General features: G+C 47.9%; 1 protein-coding gene across 2 annotated transcripts in view; it reads right to left on the bottom strand.

Moving 5' to 3' along the window:
• SLC26A5 (solute carrier family 26 member 5) overlaps nucleotides 1-27,909 on the bottom strand; it is a 62,645-nt gene that overhangs the window by 9,259 nt on the left and 25,477 nt on the right. For both annotated transcript variants that reach the window (XM_051848011.2, NM_001142261.1), the window contains 14 exon segments: nucleotides 27,251-27,390; nucleotides 20,190-20,300; nucleotides 18,826-18,992; nucleotides 18,100-18,264; nucleotides 15,564-15,716; nucleotides 14,387-14,469; nucleotides 9,641-9,788; nucleotides 8,201-8,314; nucleotides 7,351-7,428; nucleotides 6,626-6,721; nucleotides 6,005-6,111; nucleotides 2,935-3,004; nucleotides 1,850-1,942; nucleotides 182-289 (listed from right to left, as the gene is read on the bottom strand). In XM_051848011.2, coding sequence (XP_051703971.1) covers nucleotides 182-289; nucleotides 1,850-1,942; nucleotides 2,935-3,004; nucleotides 6,005-6,111; nucleotides 6,626-6,721; nucleotides 7,351-7,428; nucleotides 8,201-8,314; nucleotides 9,641-9,788; nucleotides 14,387-14,469; nucleotides 15,564-15,716; nucleotides 18,100-18,264; nucleotides 18,826-18,992; nucleotides 20,190-20,300; nucleotides 27,251-27,390 — 1,633 coding nt within the window.

Here is a 27,909-nt window from a genome sequence, read left to right as displayed (position 1 = left end):
AACGTTTTCACTCCTTCTCTCCAAACCGTCCCCGTCATTGACCTTCTCATGTACCTGTAGTACAACAGGACACTTAGACTGTTTCTAAGCGTTCCTGGTGTGGAAACTTCTGGACCGTGAACACAGACGGAAGCCCCTGCAGGTGGAGAGAGGGGCAGCTCGTGGTGAGGAGGCCACTCACCACTTTGGCCACGGTGGCGTTGGCTATGTTCGCATTGCCCACCTCCTTAGCATACTTCCTCATGGCCTTTCTTCTCGCTCCCATGATGACTGCTGGGTTCACGCCAGTCTTCACGGAAGAACAACAGACACAGAGTCACTTCATGGCTCCCAGAGCTGCACCCAAACACCAGTAATCCTCCAGTCTCCTCCAGGGAACTGCTTCCTATGCCAAGAATCACCCCAGCCCTTGCTCTACCTTTCCTCTGATGTCCCAAACTCAGTCACATACATACACACACACATATACTCATACACACATACATATACACAGACACATATACACATGCATACGCACGTACACAAATATACACATACACATATATACACATACATATACACACAAATATACACATACACCTATATTTACACAACATATACACACATATATACACATATACATACATACACATGCATACACACATACACAAACACACATATTTACAAACATATACACATGCATATACATTTATACATAATACACATACACATGCATATACACATAAATATACACAAACATATACATACACACATAGATTACATATACATATATGGCAGAGTGAGAGAGTGAGAGCATGCATGTAAGAGCCACAGTGAGCACCAGACTGCTCCTATCCACTGGTTTACTCCCCAAGTGCCTCTAGCTGCCAGGGTTGGCCTGGGGCTGGAGCCAGGATCTGGGAACTGAATCCAGGTCTCCTACATGGGTGGCAGGCAACAAGCACTTGAGCCAGCCCCTGCTGCCTTCCAGGGTCTGCATTAGCAGGAAGCTGGAATCAGGAGCTGGAGGCAGGGCCAGGAAGGCAACGCAGGTCCTCATCTGTGGGAGGTGGGGGTCTCCACTGACAGCAGCTTAACTCCTGGGCTGAACGCCCACTCCTCCCCCCTCACTAGAAGAATAGTAGCAGCCTCTCCTATTCGCGATCCTTATTCAAGACAACCAGAAGCTCAAGTACTAAAGAGAATTTTCGGACGGCTATTTACCAAACTCCAAACTGAAGAGATGCTGTGGGTAGATGGGGAGGTTTTCCTAAATACAGGGCAGAGCGGGGTTGGGTTCTAATCACGACCACAGAAACCCACATGATCTCAAGAGTATGAAACCTAGGTTGTTTGGAAACCTAGGTTGTTTGTTCACTTTCCTTTTTTTTTTTTTTTTTTTGGAAAAGGCACCATATGAGAGTATTTCCCATAAAGTTCATAGAAAGTGGAATTAGAAGAAAAATTCATTTTGTGCACAGAAAAAAATTGAAACTATATACACAAGGTCTTCAGAAGGCTGATGGAAAACTTCTATTATGGAAAAATTATGCACAGACTTCAAAATGTTTGCATCCAAACTTCTCTATTAATTTGATTTTCCCATGAACCTTTTGTCCTTATAATAAGGGAGACGAGTAGCCATGAGGATGTAACACCATGTAAACATAGTTAAGGTTACTCGCTGCATTGTTAAAACGGTAAATGTCTATATAGCCATCAGAGAAAAGAGGAGTGTGTGGGGAGTGGGTGATGGGGGAAAGAGAAAGGATTAAGGATGAAATAGTGAAACAGAGTAGATGCTGACGCTCTGTCAACCCAAAGCACCTTCCTGCCCCGGAAACAATCGCTCACACTTGGTCACACTCACCTTTCTCTTTAAGGCATTGCTATACAAGTCGCTGTTGGCGTAGTAAATTGGGGCGTTTATTTGGAATATTTTTATACCGGGAATCTCTTTCACCTAAGGAGTAAAACACGCACACACTTAACACATGGAGACATTTCAGACTCAGAGCTGCAGGCGCCGCCCTCCGCCAGCCAGAGCGGGAACCCCGAAGTCCTGCAGAATGGCTTCATGACACAGCGAGGCCACTCCGCTCCCGCCCTGGAGGGGAGAGTGCCAAGGAGGGAACCTTTCAACGTCTGACTCGGGGTCATTGTTCCCCTGAAGCACAGAGAAGGAAGAGACAAATCCAAGGGCACTTCAAACTCCTACGTTAATTCCATTCATCCATGAGTTGTGTGAAGCTCGCTCCTGCTCTACGAGAGAGACAGGTGGGGGTGGGCAGGCGGCCGGGCAGGCTGGCCACAGCTACAGAGCTGCACGCAGCTTTGGTTCACAGGTGGCACAGAGAAGCCTCCGAGAGCCCCAGGATGCAGTGGGGGAAGGACTGATCCAGCACTGACTTCCTTGCAATGAGGAAAGAAGAGGAATCCCAACCGCGGTCTCATTTCCAGACCCCTTGGAGTGACCCTGAGAAGGCCCTCCTGCGCAGGAACCAAAACAAATGAACAAAAGCCATTTTTCAAAGATTCTGGAACAGTCTTTGAGATCCCACAGAAGAAAAGAATGTTCAAAACCGGGGGAACCTACAGGCATCATTTCAACAGCCCCGCCACCCCTACTCCCCATGGTTAAAATTGGAATTTGCCACTGGCTGGGATTCCTCAGGAGAAAACCATGCACATGCAAGCCAGCCTCCCAGTGTAGGTATTTTGCCAATCCATATTTTAATTCCCCATTAAAAACTGGTAAAAATAAACACTAGGAGGTTGAGCAGGTAATGCCCGTGACGGACACAGCTGAATCCAGAGGGTATAGGCTCTGAGTTCTCACTTTGGCAGCGAAGCCGCCCTTCTCTTCATCCCAACTTCCTGTTCTGGGTCAAAGTACTACTTGGCAGCTCACACCACACGCTTACCACCTCTGGGAACAGCAGAGAAGGGGCCTACCTCCTCATACGCATCTATGTCAATGTACACATCGGTGTCAGGAAGCTGTCCAAGGACTTTGTAGCTCGGACTGGAGACAGAGAGGCCGTTAGATACCACTGGGTGCAGGTGCCGCACGCGCTTCAGATGTGGGGTTTGTGCGTCTGCATGTCACGTCTGCATGTCACGTGTGCATGTCACGTGTGCATGTGACGCATGCATCTGCTAGCAACTCAGCAGACAAATGATCCTTGCCTGCAGCCTCTGTAGAGGGCGCCCCCCACCACCTTCCCAGGGCATCCTGTTGCTGGATGCAGGGGAATTGAGGTCCCTCTGGCCAGGGAGCTGGGCCTCAAAGGATAAGGATTTTAACAGGCAAAGGCAGAATGAGCCTCCCAGGCCACGCGCAGTGCCTGGGATCTCATATCACCAAGTTCAAAGACTGCTGCTCCCAGCAAAGGCCAAGTCCTTACGACTTCCTTCAGAGCACCAGGAGCAAGAAAATCTCTTGCCGTGAGCTCTCGGGGGCTTTTCTCTGGGCATGTGTCAGGCTCATCATCCCACTGCGCCCTGCTCACACCTACAGACACACTTCTCACTGTGGATTATGACATGCTGATGAAGCGTCCGCTTCTAGATTCCTAAAAAACCCAGGGGTGAGTCATTGCCCCATCACTTACTGTCGACTGGGGAAGTTACCTACTCACTCTAGGCCTCAGTTTGCACATCTGGGAAATGGGGATGCTAGGAGTCCCTGTGTTGCAGGGGAGAAGTGATGTTTACATTGGTCTCCACACAGAACCAGCCATGTAGGAGCTGTGATAATTCAGGGGCACCGTCACTTCACTGTCACTATTGACATCGCCCTCATCATTATGGCGCAGCTGTCATCCAGGAAAACATGAAGAGAAGGACCATGTCTTATTTCCTGTAATACCCTTGAGGCTAGCATCGCCCTGGGAACAGACATGACCCTCAACGAAGATTATACTGACTGCTCATAACATTGGCCAAACTCTGAGCTCTCTGGGGGCAGGGGCTGAACATTCATCACATTTCCGGCCCCCACAATGCCTGCCTGGAGGAGGCATGTAGGAGCTGTGTGCTGAAAGAAGTGGCTGTCTCATGCTATTCATGCTCCAAGGGAAACTAGGCCCCGGGACACAAGGTCAAGGCCAAGGCGCCACCAGCTGTCTCCTAAAAGTGCCCTAATTACAGGAAGAGAAGCCAGAGGAGCACAAAGAAGTGCCCCAAAGGCTGGGGCTCCAAGCTTGAACTTTGAGACCCAGCAGAATCAGCAACCAAAAACAGAACATAAGACAGCCATCACTTTTTGTTAATTATATCACAGAGAAAGAAATATAGCATTAAAAAACTTTGTCCAGGGGCTGGTGCTGTGGCATAGCGGGTAAAGCTGCCGCCTATAGTGCCGGCATCTCATAGGAGAGCTGGTTCTAGTCCTGGCTGCTCCACTTCCAATCCAGCTCTCTGCTATGGCCTGGGAAAGCAGTAGAAAATGGCCCAAGTCCTTGTGTCCCTGCACCCACATGAGAGACTTGGAAGAGGCTCCTGGCTTCAGACTGGCCCAGCTCCAGCTGTTGCGGCCATTTAGGGAGTGAACCAGTAGATGGAAGACCTCTCTCTCTCTCTCTCTCTCTCTCTCTCTCTCTCTCTGCCTCTCTGCCTCTGTCCCTCTGTAACTCTGCCTTTCAGATAAATAAATAAATCTTAACAAAAACTTTGTCCAGGGGTTGGCATTGTGGCACAGCGGGTTAACCTGCCAACCTTCAACACCAACATCCTGTATGAGTGCCAGTTTGATTCCCGGTTGGGCCACTTCCAATCCAGCTCCCTATTAATGAGCCTGGGAGAGCAGCAGAGGATGGCCCAAGTGCTTGGGCCCCTGCATTCATGTGGGAGACCCGAATGAAGCCCCTGGCTCCTGGCTTCCGCCTGGCTCAGTCTTGGCCATTTGTGGCCATCTGGGAAGTGAACCAGTGGATGGAAGATCTCTAATTCTTTCAAATAAATAAACGAATATTTTTCTTATAAAAAGCATTAAAAATAAATTTAAAAAACCTTTGCATAACTTTAACTTCTAACTTTATTATCTGAAACCATAAAATTCTATTCTGTAAGGAAAACAAAGAAGAATTTTAATTCTATATCATGCCTTATTAAAGGAGATGTTTGCTGTTTTTCTTTAAAGATTTATTTATTTGAAAGGCAGAGTTACAGAGATAGAGGGAGAGACAGAGAGACAGAGAGACACAGAAAGAGAATGAATCTTCCATTTGCTGGTTCATGCCCCAGAGGGCCACAAGCCAGAAGTCAGGAGATACATCCGGGTCTCCCACATGGGTTCAGGGGCCCAAGCACATGGGCCATCTTCTACCGCTTTCCCAGGCACATTAGCAGGGAGCTGGCCAGGACTTGAACTGGTACCCATATGAGATGCCAGCACTGCAGGGGGAGGCTTAGGTTACTATGCCACAGCACCAGCCTCTGTCTCCCTTTCAAACAAACAAACATATCTATTATTTAAAAAAAAAAAAATCTAGGCTGTTCTCTGAAACATTTCCTTTTCATCTTTATGCAATTTCTTTGTCATAAACAGTATTTTTTTTTACAGGCTACTTTCTACCTTCTCCAGTGGGTCCAGCTCCTTATTAGAAAGAGGAGATGACAGGGAATAATGGCTCAGGGGGGAGGGGACACTGGGAGGACTGCATCTGATAACCTGTGGTCCACATCACCTAAAACTCACATCGGCACCTGGTGCCCAAGCAAATCGCAAGAACGTGCGCTGTCCTCAGATGTGTGGAGGAAACCCAGGCTACCCCTGGGCCACACACGGCAGGAACCGTGATGGGACTCAGGCTCTTATCTAACACAGTCGCTGACGCAAGTCCCAACTGCGACCCAGGAGAGCATCAGATGATCGGTTTGGCATTTTGTTTCATCGACATCCCACGCGAGCGTTACAGCTCCCTGGCACGCTCACCGGAAACAGCCCAAGGGCTCCACTTTCCCCAGCCCAGCCTCACTCCACACTTAGGAGTGCACGGCGTGGTCTCAGCCGCTCACTCACCTCTGTGTTCGGTAAATCACCGTGAGTAGCGCGATGATCACAGCCGTGATCAGACCGTAGTCCAAGCCCAGGAACAAGGAGGACACGAAGGTGGTGAGCCAGATCGTCTAGACAAAGGCGGAGAAGTGCGTGGGGAATCCCTGGGAAGTTCCAGGAGGGGCAGGCGGGGGATGGCCAGGTCCACCACTGGAGCGCCTGGACTCTGTGCCAGGATCTGGCTCCTGACTTCAACTTCAGGCTCATGCGCACCCTTGGAGGCAGCTGGTGCTGGTGCACGTGACTGAGTTCAGCCACCCATATGGGAGACCTGGATTGAGTTTCAGGCTCCCAACTTTGGCCCTGGCCCAGCCCTGGCACCTGGAGGGGAGTGAACCAGTGCTTGGGAGCTCTCCTGTCGCTGTCTCTTTCTGTCTCTCAAAAAAAAAAAAAAAAAACCAAAACAAAACAAACAAACAAAACCTCTCTAAGAGTTAAACACATACACGTATGAGCTATGTTGACCCAGAATAACTGGGTACTGTAGGTAACAACCATGTTAACTTCTCTTTTTCACACTTTCATTGGCACTGATCACGTTTGCTGCTGGAACGCATTAACCTATTGATCAGCTTTGTTACTTACCAGCTCTATCTTGCTGGTTCTCCAGAAAAAGGGGAGATCTGCAAACTGCATGAACATGCCTTTCAGGTTGACGATCACGATGGCTGACAGCACCGCCTGAAACACAGCACAGGCGCTCAGGTGCCTCCTCTCTGGTGCCCTCTGCTGGTTCCTCACTGTCCTGCTGCTGACTTCCCCACTCGCTTCCTACCTGATGCTAATGCTAACTTGGAGCCATGAACACTTGGCTTTTCAGGATGTGGCTGGCCAAAGTGGGCCTGGGAAAAGCAGACTGATCTGCTTTTTTTTTTTTTTTTTTTTCAAACCTGCATGGTGGCCAAGAGGTTCAGAATTAGACCTGGGATTCAGGAATGATTTCATCCAGAGTCCTCCGCCACGGTGACTTTCTCTATATTGTTCCTGACCTCTATTAGATTAAATGCAAATATCTTATGAGTGAAGGCCACAGGAGTCAAAGAGGAGAGACACTGGAGATAGCCAGTCCAAACCACTTCTTGGAGATGTGTTCTCAAGGTTCTCTTGGGTTGAGATGTATTACCAAAGTCCTGTTAGCAGGTATCAACAGATGACAGAGCATGACCTTGATCTCAGCCTTGACCCTTTCTCATACCACCTTGCTAGGGTTACTGCTTAAAATTCCCTAAGACAGCCTCAAAAATATATGCAAATAAAAGTGCAAGATCTCTACACATGGCCAGACCTCACACCAAGCCCATGCTACACACCTGGGGTAATGATTCAAAGAGGAATCCAGTGGCTAAGATGACCAGCAGAATCATCAAGGAGGCCAAACAACCTGCAAGCTGAATGAGAAAACACAAGGAGGCACTTTGAGGGGACTTAAGCAGCACAGGTTGGTCTTATTTGTTTGATAAGCACTGAAAATCAAGTGATTTTCAAGAAAATACAGATTCGAACAAAGTGTCCAAACCACCACATAACCTATAGCTCCTGCCCACACCCTTTTAGAAGCTCTGGGTCCTCTTTTAGCTTTTATGCAGACGCTGAAATGCTTCCACATCCCAGTTGAAATGCCTTTCTCAGAGCCGAGGCCCACCAGGGCTGGAAGAGTTCAGACAGTGTTTGCTGTCCCATAGGGTAGCCACAAGCCACATGTGGCTATTCAACCTTACAAAAATTAAAACAGAAGTCCAGGCTTTGATTGCAGCAGCCACATTTCAAGTGCTCAAGAGCTGCTACTGGCTGCCATACTGGATGGCACAAACATCAAACATTTCCATCACTGCAGAAACCTCTGTGTCACTGGTGCTGGCCTCCTGCCCTTGGCAGTCTCAGCTCTCACAATAACATCCCACGTCTGAACGGTGAGGGTCCCTGGCAGCAGGGAGTTCTCTGTAACTCTCCAGTTTAACTGGACATTGCTCCTCTTTCCTACAGATTCAGTTTCTGGTGATTTGCTTCAACCAGTCGTGCCTTTCTCTGATTCACTACCCGGCTCCCTGGAGCATGGATCTGCAGGCAGAGTAGCTTTGTTTGGGTTCAGCATAGGATTGGGAGATGACAATTCAATCACCACTCTTGCCAGCGGCTGTTAGAGGCCTGTTGCATACATACCTGTGTCTTCCCTCCGGTTCCCTCCTGCACAAGGCTCCGAGACAAGGAGCAGGAGATTGAGAAGGTCTGGAAGAGTGAGCCAATGGAGTTGCACAGTCCCAGGGCAATGAGTTCCTTTGCCACAAGGAAACAAGACATGAGTGAGACAGATCATTCTTCAGCAAGACGCCTGAGAGTCCACTGACTACACATTTTCAATAGGAATGCTGTCTCCTCATTTTCTTTGCAGAGACAAGAACTTGTTTAGCATGAGTTCAAAATAGGAAGTAGGGCGTATTTCATGGTGGGGGAAAACACAGGTTGAATTTTTATTGTGTCGGAGATAAATGTTATGCTTCCTGCCCAGCTGCCGTCTTATCAAACACACTCTACACAAATAATGCTGTTTCTTGAACGGAAGTTGCAGTAAAAGGGATAAAAAGGAAGTTTTTGATATCTAGGGCCACTGGCATCTCTCAAAAGCCTGGGTTATTGCTCACTGATGAGCACGTGCCAGAGTCTTCTGGGACCAGGGAGTCCTGCTCCTAAGGCTATTTCGGGTACTTCCAGTTTGATCGCTGAAATTCATATGAAGGTGGAGCATCTCGTCTTCCCTTAGACATACACAAGGTGCAAAATAGACATCGGCACGCCAAGATTAGAGCTCATGGGGTTTGGATTCAACATCGCACCTGCGGCCACGTAGTAAGAGGGGGCAGCTTAGAGAATACTGTGGAGTTTGAGTGATGAGTCATAGACCCAAAGCTTAAGGAACGAAGGTAAGCCTTTCCGTGGAGCAAAAATCCTTCTGGAAAGATATTTTACTTCCAAGCAGTGATTTTACAAAGACAAGGATGGGGTTGGCATTGTGAGGCAGTGGGTTAAGCAGCTGAAGTAAGGCCAACTTCCCCGAACAGAGTGCGGTTTGAGTTCTGGCTGCTCCACTTCTGATCCAGTTTCCTGCTAAGGCACCTGTACTTGGATCCAAGCACTTGGGTCACCCGCACGGGATACCCAGATGGAATTCCTCACTCCTGGCTTCAGCCATTGCAGCTATTTGAGGAGCCCCAGCTGTTGTGGCCATTAAGGGAGTTAACCAGCAGGTGGAAGGCATCTTTCCCTCGCTTACACACAGTCTGCCTTTCAAATTAAAATAAACGAATCCTTAAAAATAGGGACAACATCTCTAGGAATAGGCTGCAGATTGGAGATTTCACGTTTGTAGCCAGACTGTCATGCCTGAGGCAAGGCAGGACTCTGTACCCCAGGGTTCTGATTATTTAATGCTCACAAATAATGAAAAAAGATTGTACTGTTGAATAAATACATGTTTCAAATAGGTCCATCACCAAAACAAATGTTTTTCCCCCAAGATAGATAAATTTCATTCCTGTGCCTTCCCTAACAGAGCACAACGACTGTTCTCTTATGAAACTTCTGCAGGAAACAGGTGGTTTTTACCTGATTGCCATCAACCTGGTAGCCATGTTTATTTGCCAAGGTCTTGGCCATTGAGATGGTCACTGAAAAGCCAACAATGGCTATGGCAATGGCATCCACATACACGAGGTGGAAGAGGCTGGTGTCTGGATTGGCTGGAGGTAGTAGCCTGGAAAACCAAGATGGCTTTAACTCGAGTGTTGTGATTGTAAGGAAAAAGCCCGAGATGGGAGGGTGGCATTTCCAAGGGACACTCTATCAAGGAGGTAACCCACACCTGGACACCTGTGTTCCCTGGAGGGCCCTGCTGGACACAGAGGGCTACCTTCGAGGCCCTGGAGGGTTAATCTGCAGAGATCGGGTACTGTTTTATTTGGACAGGGAGTAACCTCACACCTCATGGCACCCCATGGACAGGTGTAAGTAAGACCCAGGACCAGGAAGAAAAGAGGCTCAGAGGAGTACTCGGATGCCACAAGACATTTGAACCAAAGTCTAGGGTGGGGAGGTTATCGGACAAGGGCTCCCGCCGAGGAGAATCGATGTCCTTGTGACACGGGCACTCCTCTTGTTACTTGATGTGAGGAGTCTGAGTCCGTTACCTCTCCCCATGTTGTTCCCCCTCTGGGTGAGTTTTTAAAACAGGGAACCAACAGCAGAAGAGGATGCCCCTTGGGAATCCTGTGAGCCTCACGGAGCCCAAAGCGTGACTCCTCGAATCCCACAATGGGGAGCCCAGCTTTTGTGGTCCAGCCTTAACAGTTGTTTGGGTCCTTGTCTTAAAGAAACAGAACAAGGATTCCCTTGATGTTGCTGGGGAAGGGTCAGTGAGGATTTTCAAAGGCATCCTGCTCCAGTTCAAGGCACTTGGGCTAAACAGCAACAATAATCACCCAGCTGATGGACAGTAAGTATCGCAATGACAGCCATTCATTAGGCACCTCCTCTGTGCCAGGTTCTGTGCTCACTTAATTATGTCTAATAGCTTTGTGAACAAGGTGCCAGTGTAAACTCCATTTTCCAGATGAGGCATAATGAGGTTAGGCAGCTTGAACAAGGTCAACAGCTCATCCACTAAGTACAACAAAACCACAAATAGCATGCACCTCTTCCCCATCTTTCTCACTATGTCACAATGCAGTGACAGAAGGGAAGTTTCAAATTTCAGGGTAAGGAAAGGGAGGAGAGAAAGAGAAAGGAAGCTCTGATGTGTTCAGGACCCCTTCGGTGCTACATGCCTTAACTAAGCCATCTCATTCCCCCTCCAAACAATTCTATCAGATAGGTCCATTATTATCCTAATTTAAGGATGAAGAAAAATGGATGACTGCAGAAGTTAACCGATTTTTCCAAGACGGAGCCGGGAGTTAAACACAGAGGGTCTGACCATAAAATGGTTTTCACTGTACTTGGCTGCATAAGCATTAACTGACAGGGGAGCCAAGCAGCAGGTCTGGGCTTGAGGAATACAAATGTAAGAAAAAGATGTATTTTGCAACAAGTTAAGGAAAGTAAATAAAAAATCAGGATATACTGCCATCATTAAGTCTTCAACACTTCAACACTCCTTTCTGGGCAATGCAATGTAATACATTTCATGTCTAAAAGGTAAGGGTGACAGTTTGTTTGCAAGCACGGCCACCAGTCATTCCTACCATACTTGTACTGCATGCTGCTTCTCCTGTCCACATATGGAATCTGTTTCCCCTTGGGCTGACTCTAGTCTGGCCTTCTGATTTGCTCTGACCAACAGAATGTGGTGGAAGTGATATTGTACACATGCTTATGTAAGGCCTGGCCAATTCTCTGCTTGCCCTGAGCACCATGCACTGGGGTCTCAGGACTCTGCCAGAGACACCATGTGGAGAGAATATGCCAGCCAGCCAGCCTGCAGCTGCTCCTGTCACTTCAACCAAGTTCTGCCAGGCATGTGAATGAAACCCTCTTGATCCTCTAGCAGCAGACACACCTTCAGACACGTGAGAGACACCCAAATGAGCCCAGAAGAACCAGCCAGCTGAGCCCAACCTAGACTGAGAACTATGAACAAATCACTATTTCGAGACAATTTTTCAATAAGATTCACAGATGACTAAAATGGTATGATTACATAGAGATTAGGTAGGTAGGTAGGTATTTGTTACTTGCTTGGCTTTGGAAAAGTTTCAGAAAGATAAGGTTTCTCAATAGCCAAGTTCCAGAAAAGTAAAAACTTTTTTTTTTTTTTTTTAAGTTGCGCTCTCTCACATGGGAGAAAACAAACATATCTGGGTGCAATGAAATAGGGAAAGAAAGGTACTAAGAAATTATGGTGAAATGCGCATTTTAACCTATTGGTCTATTTTTAAAAAGAAAAACGTGGGACGGTGCTGTGGTCTAGTGGGCAAAGCTGCTGCCTGCAGTGCCGGCATCCCATATGGGCGCTGGTTCGAGTCCCGGCTTCTCCACTTCCGATTCAGCTCCCTTCTAATGTCTCTGGGAAAGCAGTGGAAGATGGCCCCAGTCCTTGGGCCCCTGCCACCCATGTGGGAGACCTGGAAGAAACTCCTGGATCCTAGCTTTGGATCAGCCCAGCTCCAGCTGTTGCGGTCATTTGGGGAGTGAACCAGCAGATGGAAACCTCTCTCTACTTCTGCCTCTGTCTCTCTGCAACTGTCTTTCAAACAAATAAAAAAAAATTTTTTTAAAGACAGAAACCTAAGTGTAAGCATTTCACATTTAATCAAATTCTTTGTAACTGGCAACTGAACAGGATTAGCCATCGGATCCAATCAAAGACTGACACTTATCACATGACTGTATAGAGACCTAGGTGTGAGCTAATGGAAAGAGTACACGCCGGCTATCAGAATACCGAGTTTTAGGAGCAGGCTGGAACTTGCCAGAGTCCCTAAACCTCACTCATGTCACCCAGATATCACCTTTCCTGACACCCTACCTCAAAGAGCAACCTCTTCCCCCCTCCCCCTTATCTGGCTTCGCTTTTTTCACAGCACTGCTCAGTGTTTACTGGTTGACTGTCTATTTCCTCCAGGAAAATACAAAGTCCGTGAGGGTGAGCACTTTTTTTCTTGTGTGTTTAACTGCTGCATCCCTAGGACATGACAGGCGCTCAAGAAACACCTGCTGAATAAATGAACTTGTAAAATGGAGATAATAGTGCATATTATCTACAGGGTTTCAGATGATGGAAATAAAAGTATTTTATAAGCCCAAATATAAAAGCAATGCATATTACTGTTAAAGCTTTACACTGAATCATTGCTAGTGACAAGTTCATGATACCAATTTACTGATTTGAGGTTTAAAATACAGTGTGGGGCAGGTGCTATGGTATACGGGGTTAAGCCTCTGCCTGCAGTGCCTGCATCCTGTATGGGTGCTAGTTCGAGTCCCGGCTCCTCCTCTTCCAATCCAGCTCTCGGCTAATGGCCTGGGAAAGCAGTAGAAGATGGTTCAAGCGCTTGGGCCTTAGCACCCACGTCGGAGACCCAGAAGAAGCTCCTGGCTCCTGGCTTTGGCCTGGCCCAGCTCTGTTTGTTTCGGTCATTTGAAGAGGGAACCAGGAGATGGAAGACTGTTCTTTCTGTCTCTCCCTCTCTGATTCTACCTCTCAAATAAATAATAAAATCTTTAAAGAAAAGTAGAGTGCATGCTTCCTCCTCTAATACTTGCTCCACTGGGTGAACACTGACTTAAAGAGCAAGCTCTGCCCCTTCTGCCTCCCAGGATGGAACTAAGACAGGACTGGAGGGCAAGGCCTGGTGGGACATGGGCAGTTCCACCAATGTGCAACATTTGGGCAAACTTCTGTGCTCTTCTGGATGAGAGAGCAAGAGGGCGAGAGAGCGTGAGCATACATGATGGTGGGAGGGAGGGAGAGATTAATAGGACAAGGGATAGAAGGTACACACAGAGAAAGAGATAGCCAGATCATGTCAGAGGTTAGATGAGGAAAGGGGGTAGTCACCCTTGTTCTTTAAAGTATAGAGTAACGAATTTAAAAACATGGAGTCAGGTACAGAAATGATGCAAAGAAGTAAAATATTACTTGAAATCAGAAAATTTATGAAAACAACAAGCCTCAGAGCCTTCAGCTGATGTGTGCGAGGTGCTGTATTAACGTGCTGTTCTGCACGTTCTGTCAGCTCCTGCAGCTCTCACACCTGCCCAAGGGCTGAGCATCCATTCCCATGCACACCTGGCTTGCAGAGGGTCAGCGAGCAGCCCAGGTCACAGAGCTAGTAAGTGGCAGGCTAGAACTTAGGTCTTTCTGCTCGTCATTCCTACACCAGTCAAGGAGAGACTTAAAAAACCTGTACATTTAATGAAATAAAAGGAAACCAAGAAACCCAGCTGCTGGTGGGACTGCAAAATGCTATAGCAAACAGTATAGAGGTTCCAGAAAAAGTTAAAAATAGAGTCATTATATCACATCCCACAGAACCGAAAGCAGGGTCTTGAAGGTACAGAAGTTCAGATCTGTGAGATTTGTTTTGCAGAGCTGTTTTACAGCAATGTGAATATATTTAACATGAATCAACTGCACACCTACAAATGGTTACGATGGTAAATTTTATGTTCTATAGATTTTACCACTAAAAACACACAGCCCAAGCCCTCCAACCCTTAGCTATCTGATTTGTAGGAACAAATGTATTATACACACATACACACATTTACATTGTAAGGGCACTACAGCAGGAGTTAGAAACAACAGATCCATGGATTATTCAAGCCACCCTGTTCTCAAAATGATCTTCCTACCCCAGAGGAAGTGTCCCAACGACGTCCACGCTGTATGATTCCTTCAAGTTAAACCCAGCTGAAATGCCAGTGCCCATGACCACCTGAAACAGATGCAAGTGTGCCTTGAGGAAGGAATACTCAGAACCCCAACAATGAGCTCCCAAGACCTGGACAGCCAGGCCGAACCCCTTCTCAATGCTGACTTGAAATTCAATACATCTCCAGCAGGCTAATTTTAAAGTGGATGATTCTGTATGGCCCATGAATGATGTCATAAATATCCAAATGACCCTTGGCTCTGCTCTGAAGTCCTGCTTCCTGCCAGTGTGGACGTGTGGATGCTGGAGGGCAGGATGTCATGGCTCGGGTGGTTGGGTCCCCATCATACATGTGGGAGACCTGGATTGAGTTCCCAGTTCCTGGCTTTGACCTAGCCCAACCTCAGCCTGTGCAGGCATTTGGGGAATGAACCAGCAGATGGGAGATTTCTTTCTCCCTCTTTCTCCCTCCCTTCTTCCCTCTCTCAAAAAGTAGGAATGATATGAAAATACAGGAAATCAGGCAGCGATGTCCAACCTGGTTTCAAGGTTTGGGGTATGTACTCCGCAGGCACCTACATGCCATGAGTAAGTAATTGTGCTTTCTTAAAACTGCATTTTAAAATTCCGATTCACAGGCATATTTCTTATCAAGTGCCAGCTCTCCAGCTGTCAATCATAAACATGCCCTAAGGTGCTGGGACTTAGCCATTTACTCAGTGAACTGGCTTTTGGCTTAGGACTGCTAGGGAGCTGACAAAGTTTGGGGACCCTCATCTTTTAAAAAATGGAAACAGTTGAATTCTTTTTTCAGGTAATTAAGGCAATATTTTTGCTCATTAGAAAACAATTAGACAATAAAAATGTGAGGCAATCAAATCCTCCATAATCCTATCTCTCAGCAGTAATTAGTGTTAACAGTCACGTATGGTCTCCACTTAGGGGTCAAACATCTTTGTCTATGTTTTAAAGCTTCTAGCTTTTTTGTGAGTTGGTAAAAGCTCCCTTTGACAAAGTCTAATCTTCTTTTGGCAGAACCAACAGAACAAAAGACGCTCTACCTCCCTGCTCTGCTAGCACCCACTTCGCAACCCTTCATATAAAAACGTGGGCGCAATCCCAGAAGCCAAACAGGTGACAGCCTTGAGTTGACTTACCGCAAAGAACTCTAAAGGAATGGGTGCCGGCAATTTCTCTTTAAATCTCTCATTAAACTCCTTGCCACCCAACAGCAAACCAAAAACCATGAGCCCGACGCCTAGGGAACACACGTTGAGGTTTTTAATATTCTGCAACACAGCAACTGTACTCTGCAACACAGTGAACACTGGGTGTTTACATCAGGAGCAGCTCTGGAGCACAGAGTCCCACTAGTGCAGTAGCGCGGCCGGCCAGCAGGCAGGACCCTGCTCGTGCCGGCTTCTCAGGCTGCCGTCGCACTCCCAGCAGCTTCCTCCAACCTGGAGGCATCTTTAACCCCCCTCATGCAACTCGGTAGCTGCAGTTCTTATCCAACAAACTTGTGGTATTTTTTCGACATGCTGACATCTCCATGTGGTATTATCACATGTAGAAACGTAACCATGAACCTGAGTCCCGTGCGTTAGGAAAGAATTACGAGTCCATAGGAGCAAAAGGCTCCTAGCATAGAAGGGCTTGTAGGAGCTCCAAGAGCGAGGGGATTGTTGTTAGCAGGTGAAAGAGAAATCAGGCTTTGAAGTCCAGAGAGTGGCCGTGTCTGGAAGGAGCCCAGGAGAGTTGGAGGGGAAGGCCACCTAATGATCTCCTAGGGTTACTGAGTGCCCCGGAGACAGCCAGCTCTCATCTGATGCCAGTGAAGTAAACTCCTGGCCGAGCCCAGGCCACACACCCTTTCCCACCTGCCTACAGCTTCCAGGTGTGTTTGTGCATCGTCTTTCCTTTGTGACAAGGCATTTTGGGAGGTCCCAGAGTAAGAAGGATGCTGCTAGCCATCAGGGGAAACTGCGAATTTCGGTATTTAGGGAATATGCCTACAGTCTGACTACATCGTAACAGAGCACTGACTGTGGAAATACACCTCCTCAGAGACTTTCCTGGACCTCTCTTCTAAAGGCGTCCCTGCAGCAGCCTAGATCTTTCCTTCGTAGCCCTTCACGCTGCTCGTCACTGACCACACACCTAACGGTTCATGGCTGACCAGCTGTCTCCTCCCTGGGCTGTCAGCTCCAAAGGGCGAGGGCTCCCTCTGCCCGGCTCGCTGCTGTAGCTCAGAGCCCAGCACAGTGTGAGGCACTCGAGCGCACTGGCTCTAGGCTTCTCTCTCCAGGGATGGCTTCAGCGACACCTCTGACGTTGCGAAGGGCAACACTTCCCTTGTCAGTTGATGCTCACTACTCCTGAATTCCCTCTGTATAGGAATGTGTTTTTTGGTTTCTAACTGTAGGGGGCTTTAAAGTTATATGTAGTTACTGATTCTGAGTTTTATCACACTCTGAAAAAATAGTGAATTCTTGGAATTTTTAATCAGTGTCATAGGATGTATGGGGTTTTTAAAGCTCTATTTAGTTGTTGATATACACGTGCATATAAATACGTTTAGTTACTGATACAATTGGTTACTGATTACTGTACTCTGTGAAAAAATACTGAGTTCTTAGAATTTGTGACCGGCGTCAATACCATCAGCTATTACCATAGTTTGCTATGTGCTTGCCAATGATTTCTATTTTCTCTGAGTTGGGCACAGTCTATATATGTTTCCTTACATTGAACTGGTTAACTGTGTTAGTGAAATTTTTCATAGCCTTACTTATTTTTATGCCTTCTTGACTGTTTTTGAGAGACACAATCTTTGTTAGTTTCTAAAACAAATGGAACTTGGTCGATGTCTTTGCCAGTGATGGTGCAGTCATTAAATAAAAGTCTGACAACAGCTTCCTTGTGCAGTAGGTAGAGCCATGCATTGATAAAGCAGGACTCTGGGGTGTGATCCTTCTTGTGATCCTAGTTCCATGTGGGAACTAGGCAGGAAGATTAGGTAGGAATAGTTGAGCTGTAAGAGTTTTCTCACGAGCCCTGCCAGCCCTGCACTAACTCTACCCCCTACCTACCAATCCAGCATGCCCACGTTCCCAGGATGCACCTGTGTCTCATCTGGGACCAGGAAGGAGGAGATGCCATGATGGCCACATGGGAAGCAAAGTTCCAGGTGGAGGCACCATGAAACTCCCAGAAACCCTCAGACACACGCTAAACCTTGCCCAGACGCCACCCCCTACCCCATAAAAGTGCCTATTACATGTGGAAACGCCCTTTTTGCTTTTTTGGTTTCTGGCCTCCTCCAATGCTCCCTCCTCATAGGCAACTCAGTGGCCCACTCGGGACGGGTCTCCCTCCGTGTGGGGCTGCCCACACTCTCACCTGAGTGTATACTCGCTCGCTCACTCTCAAATACGTTCTGCGCTCCCTCGTGCACCATATTCATGCCTCTGAATTCTCACCTCTGCGGGGACAAGAACTGGGAACAGAGATGGAGATACTGATGCCCATGACAGCGTGCCTCTCAGAAAGCCTTAGAACCCCTGACCGTTCTCCCTGTGCTGGAAATTCTTGGGAAAAGGGAACCTCAGGCTCGCCGGGGAACTAGACACTCAGGAGAAAGGCGGAGAGTGAAGAAGAAACGAGCAGTGAGTCAGGAAGCTGCTTACTTACATACACCACCGAAAAGATCCCACTGTACCGCTTGGTTTTAACTCCAAAGAGGTATTTTAACATGGAGGTGAAGACGTGCACGGCCGCCGCGGTGGTAAAGCCGCGCACCAGGGGCTCCGTGAGGTAGATGGCCACGAAGCCGAACCGACAGACACCTAGGCAGAACTGTTTTTTTTTTTTTTTTAAATGACAAAGAAACAAATAAATCACATGATAGATCAGGAAGATGCAACCAAGAAAAAAAACATTCCAAACTTCTTTCTGGACTACCTCCTGCCACTAGACACTTGTGCCTGCAGTTAGTGGCTTACACGTAAACCACAGGTTGGACAGGACGCAGTGGAAAGCCGGGAGTAGCCTGGAGCCCTACAGGGCACTGGCCAGGGCCCTGCCTTCCCTGTGCCACAGAGCCAGGGGCACACACCGTCACGGAGCGCAGGACTGCTGGCTGCTCCTTACAGCTGATAAGGGCTGGCCTCTCCCCAGCCCTACCCTATCCCACTGCTTCCAGCTCCTCTTGTGTTTGGGCCCGCCCTAAGTGCAGCTTGCCAGCACTCCTTGTAGTAACAAGGCATGGCATTGGAGGAGCGCTCCTGTGTGCTATGAGCTGGAGCCCTGGAGTTCTGCGGGCGGACTCTGCCCTGGTGCGGTAACACCGACCACAAGTGCCCAGTGGCTATTTACCAAATGAACAAATGAGAACCCATCACCATCTTTGAGTCCTACCTGAATGATTCCCGAAAGCAAGGTCACCGACATGGCGACTTTCACTCTCAAGGCGTCCCTGGCTTCTGTTCCGTTGGTTGCGTTTACTCCTCCTGGGATAACTATGTCATCGGGTACCAGTCGAACAGCCACACCACCTATCATCAGGCTAATGACGGCAAAAGGACCTGAAATAACAAGGCGCACGTGAGCCCTGCTGCAGGGTGCAAGGAAACCCTGCTCCAGGGTATGTCTGACGTGGCTGCTGCCAGTCCACCGGAGACACAGGTGAGGTGGACCAAAGGCTGCACTGCCCTCCTTCGGCGTCCTGCTCTTGGGGTGCGAGCAACCTTGTGTGCACAGACTGCATGAATGGACTTCAAAAAGTACGTGGAAAATGGTATTAACACATTTTATTTTTGGTACAAAATATACTTAAAATCTATGCATTTTTTTTTCACACCAAGCGTTTCCCATAAACTTTTTGAAGATCTTTTTCCAAAACTGACCACAGCAATACTCTTCGTCCTACACACTTATCTATAACCTAGTCAATTCCCTATCAAGAGGTGGAGTCTAATTCTTCTCTCCTAGAATCTCGTGGGTTTGAGATCCGCTGGCAACCAGAAATGACCCTGTGGGACTTGCAATAATAGAGGCTGGTGCGGCTTCCCCCTAAGAGCAGCAGTACTTGTGCTGGAGGCCAAGGGAAAGCCCCAGGAGCCACTGTATGTAGGAAAGCTTCACCTAGACCCTATGCAGGAGTCCTGGGATTACCTGGAAAGAAGGGAGGAGAGAGGGGGAAGGGGAAGGGAAGGGAAGGTGAGGTGGGAGGCAGGGAGGATAGGAGGGAGGCAGGGAGGGAGGAGGGCTGCCCAGACAGCCCTTCCTTAAGAAACATGACTCACAGGAACTGTGAGAGAATACACAATGATCATTCTGTGAGCTGTCAAAGTGTGGGGGCACCTGTTACCCAAGAATGGATATCTGAACCACCGTGTGTGTGTGTGTGTGTGTGTGTGTGTTTGCCTAAAATAAGATGAAGTAACCACATAGCAATAGGAACCTAAAGTACTACTCTTAAAATTAACAGATAGAAAAATCAGATTCAAGCAACTTGCATTAAGAAATAAAGCATTTATCTAATGTCATGGATTTCAATAATTGCTCTTTCTCACAAGAACATGGTCTTTATTATCTTAAGATGATTAAGAAAGCTACTAGTTCTTGAAATCTCAGGAGTTTTTTAAAAAAAGTACTGTGTACGTAGTATCAAAAGTTATCATCAAGCAGACGTTCCTGTAACAACCATGCTACTTCTCACATTGCAAAGCTTGGAGGTCCAAAAGGAAAGGTGCTAAAATATCAAGTATGTAAACTTTTACCTATGGAGATGTGCCTGGAGGTTCCCAGAAAGCAATACATGATCACAGGATAAAACGAAGAGTACAGGCCAAACACGGGAGGCACAGCTGCCAGCATCGCGAACGCCAAGCCTGCGGGATTCAAAAGCACAGATACGGGAAGATCATTAGAAAACAGGGCCGGGGTGGGGGGGTCCACGTTTTCTTCTTCTCGGTTCTCTAACTCGGATGGCCACGTGGAGCCCGTTTAGATTTAGACCAATGTGTCCGAGCTTCTTGCTCTTCCACGGCTGTCCTGCATGGCTCCTGCATCTGTGGGCAAAGTCCAGGCTGAGAGGGTTTTCTCGGCCAGCTGCTCTGGGCCAGTGGGTGGAATATTTTCTTGCTTTATTCTCTCACAAATTAGGTAAGAGCCTAAAAGTCTTAGTGAATGGGTGTGGTTGTGATCTGGACATCCTATTGCAGCATTCCTTGCCCTACATAGCAGCGCCTCCACCTCACTCATGGATTCCTCTCTCTGCCTCTTTATTAGAAGGTAGTCTTCCATTTTCTTGCCACTGCTATATGCTCAACCTGTAGGCAGAATTCTCGGGCAGGCACTTTTGATGGGAGCCAAGCCTGGTTACCTTGCAGGGTGCCCACTCACCTAATGGGAAAGCCTGGCATTTGCACCTGAGGACATTTAGGCAGTTTGGTTCCACTCTGGGGAGGACTATCTCTTCATTATGCTGTCACGGGTAGTTCTTCTCATCCTTGACCGACAGACTTCCATCTTTTAATGGATGTTATTTTTTTTTAGAGCATTTGTAGGTTCACAGCAAATTGAGCGGAGGCACAGAGATCTCCTGCCTATACTACCCCTATGCTCACATGGCTTCCCCCATCCATCAGTACCCCCAACCACGGTGGTCTGTTTGCTACATCATCACTCAAGGTCCAGAGTTTGCAACAGGGTCCACTCTTGGTGGTGCATGTTCTGTAGGTTGAAAGATTTCACTGTTGATGGTGGAATTTCCACATAATTACACAGGGACAGGGAGACTCCATTCCAGCACCAGAGAGGAGATTCACTGTCCTAAACGTCCTCTGTGCTCTGGCTGCTCATCCCTTCCTCCCTGCAAACCTGGGCAACCATCCATCTTTTATGATTATTATTTTTATTTTTTTATTTATTTGACAGGCAGAGTTAGACAGTGAGAGAGAGAGACAGAGAGAGAGGTCTTCCTTCTGTTGGTTCACCCCCCAAGTGGCTGCTACGGCCGGCGCTTTGCCGATCCGAAGCCAGGAGCCAGGTGCTTCCTCCTTGCCTCCCATGTGGGTGGCAGGTGCCCAAGCACTTGGGCCATCCTCCACTGCCCTCCTGGGCCACAGCAGAGAGCTGGACTGGTAGAGGAACAACCAGGAATAGAACCCAGTGCCCATATGGGATGCCGGCGCTACAGGTGGAGGACCAACCCAGTGAGCTACGGCGCTGGCCCATAACCATCCATTTTTTTTTTTACTGTCTCCATAGCTTTGCCTTTTCCAGAAAGTTGAATGGTTGGAATCATATAGTCTGCAGCCTTTTCACACTAGCTTCTTTCACTTACTGAGATGCATTTACATTTCCTTGTTTCTTTTTATTTTTTAAATTAAATTTTATTTGAAAGTCAGAATGACAGAGCAGGAGAGGCAGATAGAGAAAGAGATCTACCTACTGGTTCAATCCCCAGATGGCCACAGTGGCCAGGGCTGGGCCAGGCCAAAGCCAGGGACTCCATCTGGGTCTCCCACGTGGGTGGCAGGGACCCAAGCCCTTGAGCCATCTTCTGCTGTTTTCTCAGGTGCATTAGGCAGGGGGTTGGACTGGAAGTGGGGTGGCGGGGTGGCGGGATGCTGGCATGGCTGGCAGCAGCTAAACCCACTGCACCACAATGTCAGCCCCTCCTGTCTTTTTAGCATTAATTTTCTTTTGTCTGGGTGTATCACAGCTTATTTATCCATTCACCTGAAGCATGTCTTGTTTGCTTTCAAGGTTTGACCATTACGAGTAAGGCTGCTGTAAGCACGCAGGGGCAGGTTCACTTCAGAGTTGTTTTTAACAGATGTTACTGTTTAAGGGCAGTCAGAGACTTTTCCTGCGGGGATTAGGAGTTCTCATCCCAGACGGCCCTCATACGCCGTTGGAGTGATGCGTTCCAGAGAGAGCACTGGTGTCACTGACTCACAGTTGTGCAGAGATGGTCTGGACGTGCAGGCACAAATGCCCTTTGTTCTCCACCGTGGGGACTCAGGACAGCCAGGAAACACTCTTAATGTGCTGTTAGGCTGGGAAGAAAACACCTCTAGCCAAAGAGAAGTTGGGAAAATATCCCTGTTTCATATGTTCACTCTAATGCCTTTAAAATTTTTTTGTTTCTAGCAAAGAAACACGCAGGCACTCTTCTGCCTCCTGCCCTCCCTCCAGGTGCTGCTCCCTTCTTTGGTGGTTGCTCTGCCCTCTATCTCCATTTTCTGACATCTGGGATGGACACTGCTGCTGATCACGGTGGGGGCGGGAGGTGGCCCTGCACTTGGCGTCGAGGCCAGGATGCTACTAAACATCCTACAATACGTACCTGGTGCGGTGCTGGGAAACCCAGTTCCTAGTAACACGAGGATAGTGCTGTTTCTCATTTTTATCAACTTTAGACATAAGCTGTTAACTTTCTATTACACCCATCATTTCAGTACCACATCAGTTATTTTGTAATTAGATGCGTTGTTTTCTTTCTAGAAAGCTTGGGAACTTTCCTTTACCCCTGGTATTCTCTCACTATAGCGTGCATTGTTTCTGAGTTCTCCTTCATATATTCTGCTGGGTACTTAATGACTTTCTTTGGTCTGAAAATCTGGGCATTTCAATGACAGGAATTATTCTTTAGTGGCTTCCTCCTTTCTGTTTCCCTGCTTTCTTTCTTTCTGGAAGTCCTACAGGAAACAGGCCAGAGCACCAGGGCTGAGCCTCTGATATTCTCATTTGTTCTCTTCTTATTTATGGATTTATGTTTCTCTCTTCCAGCAGAGTTCTCCTTTATCTTCCAATCCTCCAACCAAATATCTGATTGTAGCTGTCATAGTTACAATTTTTATGGGCTATTATTCTTTGAATGCTCCTTACTTTTTTTTTTTTCTCTTAATTTGAAAGGCAGAGTTAGGGAGGGAGAGGAAAGAGAGAGAGATAGTTGTCTCTTCTATCCGCTATTCACTCCCCAAATGGCCACAACAACAAGGGCTGAAACATACAAAAGCCAGAAGCCAAGAGCTTTATCTGGGTCTCCCGTGTGGGTGCAGGGGCCCAAGCACTCGGGCCTTCTTCCATTCCTTTCCCAGGTGCATCAGCAGGGAGCTGGATGGGAAGTAGAGCATCCAGGACACATAGGGGATGCTGCCATTACAGGCAGAGGCTTAATCTGCTGTACCACAATGCTAGCTCTACCTTTTTTCCTTTTTTAAGTTTATTTTAATTTTATTTGGGAGGAGAGGGGAGAAGAGACAGGGGGGAGCTTCTATCCACCTATTCACTCCCCAAATGCCTGCAAGAGCTGGGACTGATCAGGGCCACAACCAGAAGCCAGGAACTCCGTCTGGGTCTCCCTCATGAGTGGCAGGGGCCCAAGCTTTGGGGCCAACATTCACCACCCCCGAGAGTCTGCTTTAGCAAGAAGCTGGATAGGAGGCCAAGCCAGGACTTGACCCCAGGCACTCTGAGATGGGATGCATGCTGTGTGACAATGCCATCATTCTCTGTTACTTCCATTCCTGATGAGTTCCTTTTTTTCCTGTGTGGTTTGGTTTCTTTCTTTCTTTCTTTCTTTCTTTCTTTCTTACTTACTTACTTGAGAGGCAGAGTTACAGACAGAGGGAGAGAGAGAGAGAGAGAAAGAGATCATCCATCCACTGGTTCACTCCCTAAATGGCCACAATAGCCAGAGTTGGGCCAGTCTGAAGCCAGGAGCCTGGAGCTTCTTCTGGGTCTCCATGCAGGTGCAGGGACCCAAGCATTTGAGTCATCTTCTGCTGCTTTCCCAGGTGCATTAGCAAAGAGCTGGATCAGAAGTGGAGTAGCTGGGACTCAAACTGGTGTCTATATGGATGCCAGTGCCGTAGATGGATGCTTAACCTACTGTAGCACAGTGCTGGCCCTTGGTTTCTTTCTTGAAGCTTCAAGTGCACAGCCCACGTCGTTTTCTGATGGGCCTTGCTGGGTGTCCAGCCAGCATCCTTCCTGGGGGACTTCCAGCTGTCACTCCAGGTCTTTTCTCTGGGGGAGTTCACCAGCTGCCTGGGCTCTAAGTCTTTCTGCAGGCACTGGAAGCTGAGCAGGGAGAGGGAACAGTCTTTGAAGGCGCACAGCCCAGCATGCAGACTTTCACCGATTCCTCCTCACAGCCCCAGTACCCGATCACACGGCATATGGCTGACAACCTGAGCGTCCACGCGTGCCTTATCAGATGAGACTTCCAACAAGGCCCTTGCTGTCAGCTTCTGCCTGGCTCCCAGCTTTGACAACACCAGGAGCCTCCAGTCCCCCAGGGCTCTGGACGAAGGCTCCCAAGTCTCAGCTTCCTCTGCTCTGATTCACCAGTCACTTGCCCAGTTGCTTGCCATTGGTTTTCCTCTGCTTCACTGTGTCTGTTCTTTCATTTTTTCTGTCCTTGATTAATGAGGGGCCAAAAAATACCAGTTTGATAAAACTTTTATTTATTGAAAGGCAGAGTCAGAGAGAGAGATGGATGGGAATGGGGAGAGGGAGAAAGGGAAGGAGAGTGAGAGAGTGAGAGTGATACAGACAGCGAGCTCATTCAGAGCTAGATCTGAAGTGGAGCAGTCGGGTCTCGAACCAGTGCCTGCTTGGGTTGCCGGAGATGCAGCCAGGCAGATTAAATCATGGTGCCACAACACCAGCCCCTAGGCTTTACTTTTGGATGTTTGACTACAGGGATGGTGTTGTGGCACAGAGGGTAAAGCTACTGCCTGTGACACTGTCATCCCATATGGGTGCTGGTTTGAGACCTGGCTGTTCTACTTCTGATCCAGCTCCCTGCTATTGCACCTGAGAAAGCAGTGGAAGATGGCCCAAGTGCTTGGGCCCCTGCATCCACATGGGAGATGTGGACAGACTTCCAGACTCCTGCTTCAGCTTGGTCCAGTCCTGGGTATTGGAGCCATTTGGGGAGTGAATCAGTGGATGGAAGATCTCTTGGGTTTTTATTTATTTGAAACAATTATACAGAAGAAATCCTTAAAAAACAAACAAGCAAACAACAGAGACCTAAATGGGCCTCTGTTTACCGCACATCGTATTCTTTGAATGGTCAGTTAGTGGCAGGAGGCCAGGCAGGAGCTTAATAATCACATACTGTCTCCATGAATAAATTAATGAGTATTTGAGCCCTTACATTACCTATAAAACCACAGAGTTGTAAAGAAATTTGGTTCATCATGGTCCCTTGTCGTTAAAATATGGAATTAGAGGTCAAGAACCCGGGGCCGGCACTGTTGCACAGCAGGTAAAGCTGCTCATGACACTGGCATCCCGTATGGGTGCTGGTTTAAGTCCTAGTCGCTCCACTTCTGACCCAGCTCCCTGCTAATGTGCCTGGGAGAAAGGAAGTGGAAGATGGTCCAAGCGTTTGTGACCCCGCCACCTATGTGGCAGACCCGGATTAAGCTCCTGGCTTCAGCCGGGCTCAGCCCTGGCTGTTGTGGCCACATTGGGAGTAAACCAGCAAATGGAAGATCTCTTGTCTCTTTGTAACTCTTTCAAATAAATAAATCTTCTTAAGTCAAGAACTTAAGAACCACCACAAACTGTTGACTGTCTGAATGACCTGATAAGAGGCAAGATAATACACAACCAGTGTACTGATCCACAAAACAGCACCATCATTTTTCACTATTAATATCCCTAGGGATTTTTGCTTGAGATTATTTATTTATTCTCATTTCATCTCAATGGCAGAGAGAGGTGGGGGGAGGGAGAGGGAGAGGAAGGGGGAGAAGGGAGGGGCAGAAGAATTGTTTTTTTCTTCGCTGGTTTACTCTTTAAATTTCCCAAATAATTAGAGGTGGGTCAGGCTGAAGCCCTAGCAAAGAACTAAACCCAGGTCTTCCATGTGGATGGCAGGGACCCAAAGACTTGAGCCACCATCTGGTGCCTCCCAGGGCGTGCATCAGCAGGAAGCTGGATTGAAAGTAGGGCGGCTGCGGCTTGAACCAAGCACTCCAATATGGGATGCAGGTGGCCCAAGTAACAACTTACCTGTTGTGCCATATGTCAATCTCCCTGGGGCTTTTTATAAGGTAAACATTTCTAAAGCATTCCTTTATGCAGGTGATGGTTAATAGAATGGTGTGATAAGAATCTATGGGTTTTTGGGTGGATGTTAGGCATAGCAGGTACTGATTCCCATAGTCAAGTCCCTGGGCTCGAGTCTAGGCTCTACCTTCAATCTAGTGTCCTGTTCAGGCATACCACAGGTAAGAGCAGGTGATGGTTCAAGCATTTAGATCATCGCCTTCCACGTGGGAGACCTGAATGGAGTTCCAAGCTCTTGGCTTCAGCCTGACCCAGCCCTGACTGTTGTGGGTATTTGGGGAGCGAACCAACTGATTGAAGATCTCTTTCTGTGCTCTTCAAGTAAAATAAATAGCACGTAAAAAAGAAGCTACACCTGGGGCCGACACAGCAAGATAACGCCCTGGCCTGAAGTGCCGGCATCTTCCAATCCAGCTCTCTGCTATGGCCTGGGATAGCAGTGGAAGACAGCCCAAGTCCTTGGGCTCCTGCACCCACATGGGAGACCTGGAGGAAGCTCCTGGCTTCAGATCGGTGCAGCTCCGGCCATTGTGGCCAGGAGATGGAAGACCTCTCTCTCTGTCTCTACCTCTCTCTGTAACTCTTTCAAATAGATAAATCTATTTTTTTTTTAAAAAGAAGCTACACCTTAGTATCTTAAACAAAACAAAGCAAAAATCCACTGCACCTGCAATGATGATAGAATAAACGGAAACAAGGTCAAGTGACTGTGTGAGGAGACAGTGGCAAGTGTTCCACTAACCTTGAGGAAGCTGCAGCACCCCCGTACTTATGCCCGAGACCAAGTCACCCAACACGTACTCCTTGAATTTGTACGCTGGTAACCACTTAGTTATGGGTAGGAACATATAAATGATATTCCTTATTTTCTTGGGAGTACATCTAGAAGGACAAAGACAGAGAGAAAGGTGTAAATGGGGAATGTCTCTGCACGTCACACCCACGCATTCTCCCTCCCTTCCTCAGACCCAGCAGTGACGATGCTAAAGTCTGCAATCAGCTTATCCCCTCTGAAACTCCGCTGGGGTTTGGTTCCTGCTGAGAGGCAGTAAGTGGGTTTGAAGGTGGGCAGGTACAGGTGAGGTCAGCAGGTGCAGCACCCATGACTGACACTGGAGAGAGAGAGAGACCACAGACACCTGTGTGTGCCCCTGTCTCACCTTGGGAGGCCCTGCAAGAGGGTCTCATCCCTTGGGCCACCACAACCACGGACCGAACAGAGAGCCTCTTGGACTTAGAATGTGCCCCGTCTTGTGTTAGCAGCAACAGAAAACACACTAAGACGAGCAACAAGGACAAGTTCACAATTGGTGATTCTGGATGCTACTCCATGGGGTGGGAGTCCAGAGTGCAAACCAGAGACACAGTGGCTGCAGCATCACTGGGAGGCCGAGCGAAGAC

This window comes from Oryctolagus cuniculus, chromosome 3, assembly GCF_964237555.1.
Source record: "Oryctolagus cuniculus chromosome 3, mOryCun1.1, whole genome shotgun sequence".
NCBI lineage: Eukaryota > Metazoa > Chordata > Mammalia > Lagomorpha > Leporidae > Oryctolagus > Oryctolagus cuniculus.
This window is presented reverse-complemented; position numbering and strand designations above follow the sequence as displayed.